The sequence below is a fragment of the Calidris pugnax genome, unplaced genomic scaffold (assembly GCF_001431845.1).
Source record: "Calidris pugnax isolate Ruff unplaced genomic scaffold, ASM143184v1 scaffold24, whole genome shotgun sequence".
NCBI lineage: Eukaryota > Metazoa > Chordata > Aves > Charadriiformes > Scolopacidae > Calidris > Calidris pugnax.
The window spans coordinates 14,682,331-14,688,330 of NW_015090922.1; the positions used below are offsets into that span (position 1 = coordinate 14,682,331).

At 38.8% G+C, this 6,000-nt stretch overlaps 1 protein-coding gene across 5 annotated transcripts in view; it reads right to left on the reverse strand.

The window, feature by feature from the left end:
- The window catches only part of DAAM2 (dishevelled associated activator of morphogenesis 2), a 217,830-nt gene that overhangs the window by 59,518 nt on the left and 152,312 nt on the right, over positions 1–6,000 (reverse strand). For all 5 annotated transcript variants that reach the window (XM_014950958.1, XM_014950957.1, XM_014950954.1 and 2 more), the window contains one exon: positions 318–428. In XM_014950958.1, the coding sequence (XP_014806444.1) occupies positions 318–428 (111 nt within the window). The remainder of the gene's footprint in view (positions 1–317; positions 429–6,000) is intronic.

A 6,000-nucleotide genomic window follows, 5' to 3' on the forward strand; every position in this document is an offset into this window, starting at 1 on the left:
CTATAAGGCTGAAATTAAGAGGTAAATGCTTTGCAGTTCTTTTTTTTTTAAAAAAAAAAACAAAAAACACAACCAAAACCCACCACACTAAAACCCAAAACAATCATTTCAGTGCAAGTAGTCTATGTTATATTAAAAAGGCTGGGAATGAAATAATATGGAAGACATTATGAGAGTGATATTAACAATTAAGCATTATTTTCCACAGAGTATATCCACTCAATAACACAAGATTTATGACTTATCTACTAGCCATTTCCAAGCTAAATTAATTCAAGCATAACGTTTTAGAAGGAATTTTCAGGGCAGTGACTCACCTCACCAGCACCAGCATTCAGAACAGCATTGATAAAGGACATGATGGCTGTTTTGAGATTTACTTCATCTCGGTATCGCCCCATGCTTCGGTCCAGCTCGTTCAACAGTGTCTGAAATAGAAGAGCAAACTAGGTTAGAGGACATAATCTATTTTTTTTTAACCATTTTGCATACTGTTCATGGGATATGCACGCAGTCTTCTTTTGAGTTGCTACATATTTGTTTAGAGAAATAATTTTTTTCAGACAGGGTTGTCAGCAGTTTTGGGCATGCCACAATAAACAGATGAAAAATAGTGATAGCAATAAAATGCCCACCTGATCCTAATGAAAAAAGAAAGATTTTCAAAATGCCATTATTTGAGAAAAAGCAGATGCCCTTTATAGTTCCTGCCAATACGATCTAAGCAAGTAGCAGAACGATGTCCGTCACAGTCAGTTAACTCTGTGTGGTGAATATGACAGGGAGTTTATACACGCAGAAAAACAGAATCACACTCACACATTCTTTCTACTTACATCACTCAGGTAATTTTCATTATTTCTTTGGCCCGCAGCAGGATAGATTGCACTTATGTATACAGGGAGAGAGAATCCTAAAGAGAAGCTGTCTTTTGAGGAATAAAATCTATATGTGGATCTTGGAGGATTCCTCCTTGTTCCTTCACTTACAAACGTTTCACACAAAGCAGACAATTACCAGCTTCTTGTTAGATCCTTTTAGAGATTCGCAAATAACAGGAATATCTCCTGTGCGTACAGCTCCAAAGAGCAAAGGTGAGTTGCACAGCTCTGCTGGAAGTGGAGCTAAGCTCCAGTTTCTTTGTTACAGAATCAGAATGGTTTGGGTTGGAAGTGAACTTTAAAGATCAACTAGTTCAACCCTCCTGCCATGGGCAGGGACATCTTCAACCAGACCAGGTTGCTCAAAGCCCCATCCAGCCTGGCCTTGAGCACTTCCAGTGATGGGGCATCTACAACTTCCCTGGGCAACCTGTTTCAATAAGTCACCATCCTTATCATATAAAAATCTCTTCCTTTTATCCAATTTAAATCTAGCATCTTTTAGTTTAAAACCATTCATTACCCCTTGTCCTGTCACTACAGGCCCTGGTAAAAAAATAAATCTCTTTTTCCATCTTTCTTATAAGTTCCCTTTATATATTGAAAGGCTGCTATAAGGTCTTCCCAGAGACTGTATGTCTCCCTGTTAACCAAATAGCAGGGATATTTAGCATTCAGGGGTATTTAGCTCAGAAATGCTTTTGATCTAATCTTTACATCCGTATAGATATTTCACTATATTCTTCTAAACATAGGAGGCAAAGGCGAAAAAAGACTAGACCAAAGAATGTTGGTAGCCTGTGCCTTATACAGCCTATTTATGATCCATTTCACTTGAATATTTATTGAAGAGGTTATGTGTAGAAACTGATTAGCCATGAAAGCAACTCTACTTTTAGCTTTGTGCTGATGCCTGTGAATCTCCTCTTCAGGATGTTCTCTGATCAGTTCATAATTTCAAGGATGATTTTCCTTACTGGAAGAGTAACAAATTTCTATTGAGACCTGCCAGTTCAATTGTATGTGTCTCACTCCAGCATAAATGCCTTACACTCATATATTTGGTTTGCTGATGCACTAGAAAAGACAGAATTCTTTTTACTCTTCCCAAGAAGTTTTGGCCATAAATGGAGAACAGAGACAAAAATAACTTTCTAATGTTCAGCTCGTCAGATCCATCTAAATAAAACTTTGAAGCTATGATGCTGAGTAAGGAAGCTCATTTTCCTTTATTTAGTCAGTATTCTGCCCATGGCTACTGAAAGTGTTCATTCATAGCAAAATCTTTCCCTTGCTAGTCATCAGTTTCATAGGTCTATCTTGTTTCCTGTAGAAAACAGACGTCACCATGGAGATACGCCTCAAGAAACAGGAGGAATATCCTCCTGTGCATTCCCCAGGGTAAAGATTACCCTCCTGGCTTCACATAAACACTTTGCTTATTTTTGTGTAAAAATCTTTTGATCTATCATACACTGTGACTGACAGCTGTTCTTGTATCTGAGCATAGCACGTTCACTATCAAGCAAGCTTGATTTCATAAACTACTTTTTCTTGCATCTTCTAAATAGCCCAGCTGGCACTTGTCCCTACTCCTGGCATTTGAACTTCCATCACATCCATGACTTCCCTGTAGCTATATTATGGCCAAATACCAGCCCTTCCCCCATTTTGTTAGAAATGGGAATGAGTCTTACATGAAAATACATTAAATGCCCTACTAAGTCAGGCTGAGGGTCAGTCCAGTCCAGCATCCTATCTTTCACAGTGACAATAGGAGACTATTTAAGAGGTCTTTAAATTCACCAACAAACCTGACTCTTCAACTTGACAAATAGGCAGAAGTGAAAGAAATGAGAGAATTTAGTTCTGTTGCTGTCAGATTTGACACTGAAATCCAAAGCCCATGTATCTTCTTGGAATAATTTAAGTAGCCATTACTAAAGAAGCATCAAAATCCAGGATGGCTTTGCTGGTTTTCTTCAGAGGCCTCATTCCTATCATATATTCTCACAGACTTTTATGAACACACTAGACTCTATGCAATAGCATATCAGATACAGCATCCAGAGAGGTTGAAGGATGTTAACAAAAGTTTTCTATCCCTCATTTCAGAAGGCTGGACCAGAAGCAGAATGCAGTGGGGGCCAAACCAAATTCAGGTCAAGAGGAACAGAAACTCTGGGTTGCACTAAGTTAATTGAAGAGCAACACATCTTCATGTGTAATTGAAGAGCAACACATCTTCATGTGATTGTTCAGCTCTAGAAGGAAACTCTACAAGTTCATGCAATTCCTAAAGATCAGAGTCTACACCCACACACTGTGGCCAAACTCCAATATCTCTAACCCTTTGCAAATGGCTGTGGTTCAAGTCTTCACTTCAACATTTCCTGTGAAAAAGATTTCACCACACCTCTTGGCAGCCAGCTCTGTGGCCCAATTGATCTTATGGTTGTAAAGGTTTTTCCTACTATTTAAGCACAACTTTTCTCATTTAATCCCATTATTCCTCATCACTGACATCCAGTAGGGTTTCATTCAATCTGCAAACCTCAAAAGGCTTTGGACGAGCCCTGGGGGGAAGAAGCAAATCAAGTGGGAATATAGGATTTTAATTTGTTCCTTGTTAGCTCCTCTACTATAATTCCAAATTGATCAGATTTCTCCCTGCAGATTATGGTCTGCACTGATGGTGTTTAACACAAACCAGGCGAGGGGGCTCTGGAAGGAATGCTCCTAATCTCCACCTTTTCAATTGAAAATATCAAACTTCCTTTATTCCCTCACCTCAAGCTTCAAATTTTCTAGCAGCATTAAGGAGGAAAACGAGAGTGTTCTGCCCAAAGCAGCCCAGTTAATGTTTTCATCAGCAACTGAAATCAGCTCCTTTCAGACAGTATCTAAAACCCAGGCTCTCTCAAGACTAAAAGGAAGACTCTTTCTCCCCACAGGGGTCCCCTGCTGGGTGGGTGTTTGAGACAGCAAACTAGGCTGGAAGGGCACCAGAACATCCTGGTATACTTTTCTGGGCTGATGCAGCATTACAACTTTGCAGTATCATTTTGACTCAAAATACGGCATGCTAAAAAGTACAACATGTTACAATGTCATAACATAAGGCATTCACTTCACAGGAGCAATGAAGGGAAGCAGCAAGCAGAATAAGTATCAGAAAGGCAAGAACTTCGGGAAGAGTAAGATTATGCTCCTTTCACAAAGGAAACCAGTCATAAATATGATAATGCAGACATGAATGACACTGAAATCAGAGGCTCTTCTTTCTCATTTTTCATAGCATTTTAGAAACCTTCATCTTCACAAGAAAAGGACCTAAGAAATTCAAGATAAAGCAATGGTTTCATGGTCACACAGTGAGCCAGTGACAAAATTACACTAGTGCCAATTTTGAATACATCAGATGGAAAAGAATCCCAGTTAGGACACCAAGGGCTCATCTTCCTAATTCCACATTTCTGCTTTGATGGTTTATTGTCTGGCTTTCCAATGTTTTCTTTCATCTCTCTTCTTTAAGGAGCAGAGTAGAATTTGTAGGCAAAGAAGCATATTTCAAACAAAAATTGGATGAAGCAAAGACAGAACTTTTCCAGATTGCCTCAGGAAGGAGACTGAAGGCATGCCTTTATATTATTGTGGTATTTGAGTAAAGATGGAATAGTACTCTGAAGAGGACATTTTTCAAGGAATATCTTAAAAGAGGAACTGCAGGCTGTCTATTGGATGTTTAAGTGAGATTATTCCAGGCAGAAGGGCAGCATGAAAGAAGGGTCAAAGATTAAAGCAGGCAAAGGGATCTGCTCAGACAAGACACTGTGGCAAATATGAGAAAATTGGAATAGCCACAATATAAATTCAGACATGAACATAAAGTATAGAATCTTGTTGCAAGTGCCAAGACGAAGATGATCCCGATAGACCTGTGAACACACTGAACAGCAGAGATAGTGGGTGAAGTTGTAGTACTAAAGGGCATTTGAGCAAAGACTGAAGTCTCAACAAAGAAGAGTAAGTTCTGGAGAATATCTGGAGAATTAGCTTTAAAGTGACTCCTCTTGGAACTTAAGGATTAGACTGATAATTGAAGTAATTTTTATGTAAATGCTAGCAATTTAGAAGAAGCATTATTTTACATCAGAGTTTCCACTCAGAGAAGATTATGGAATTTTGTTAAGGAGATAGTCCTTCATATTCATAAAAGTTCTATCTGTATTTTCCATTAACTTCAATTTAAAAAAAAGAACACATCAAAAAGCAAGGACATTGTTTCCAAAATACGTCAGCAGTTTGATTAGTGGTCTTCAATTGGTATCACCTGGTGCAATTTAGTTAAATTAATTTGGATTACAAGTCTTTATATCACTCAGGAATCTCACTGTAATTTGGATTTCGGCTTTAGATAGATACACTAGCATAAAACTGTAAGTTTCCTATTCAAATAGTAGGAGTTATAGCAAGACAGAGCCAATGCAACTTTAGTAAGAACCATTTCTTAAGTCACACCTTTTCTTCCCTACAAATTTCACCAGCTGCTGGGTCCTCTGACTACTTTTGTCTAGCTGTGCCAGGTAGTAAAAATTGTGCTTAGAACACTGACCAGCAATAACTCCTGACATTCAACAAAACACACCATGTCTTATGCTACTGTGTTAAATACATGATCTCTACATCATCACACTTCAGCATGTGCAAACTGGAAATAATCAGTGTTCAATCTAAAGTTGTCATCAGCAAGTTATCCATGAGCTCAGGTTTTAGATGGTTGCCAGTAAATAATTCTGAACTTCTCTTCCTCCTTCTTACAAAGAGGAGTAGAAGCAGAGCCATGCACCCAAAATTTTTATTCATCACTATGATATTCCTCTGCAAGAAAAAAAAAAAAAAAAAAAAAAAAAAAGGCACAAAACAGTGCCAGAAACCAGCATCGCACCCGCCAACGCCAACCTCATCCGCAAATCCCCCTCCTCAAAAGCACACCGGGCTCTCCACTCACCTGCTCCGCACAGATTCCAAAATAAAATGCCGCGGCAGTCATCACCTTTAGAGCCTAGGAGGTCAAGAGAAATAACGTTACTGTTGTGCTGGAGAACACAGACCAGGG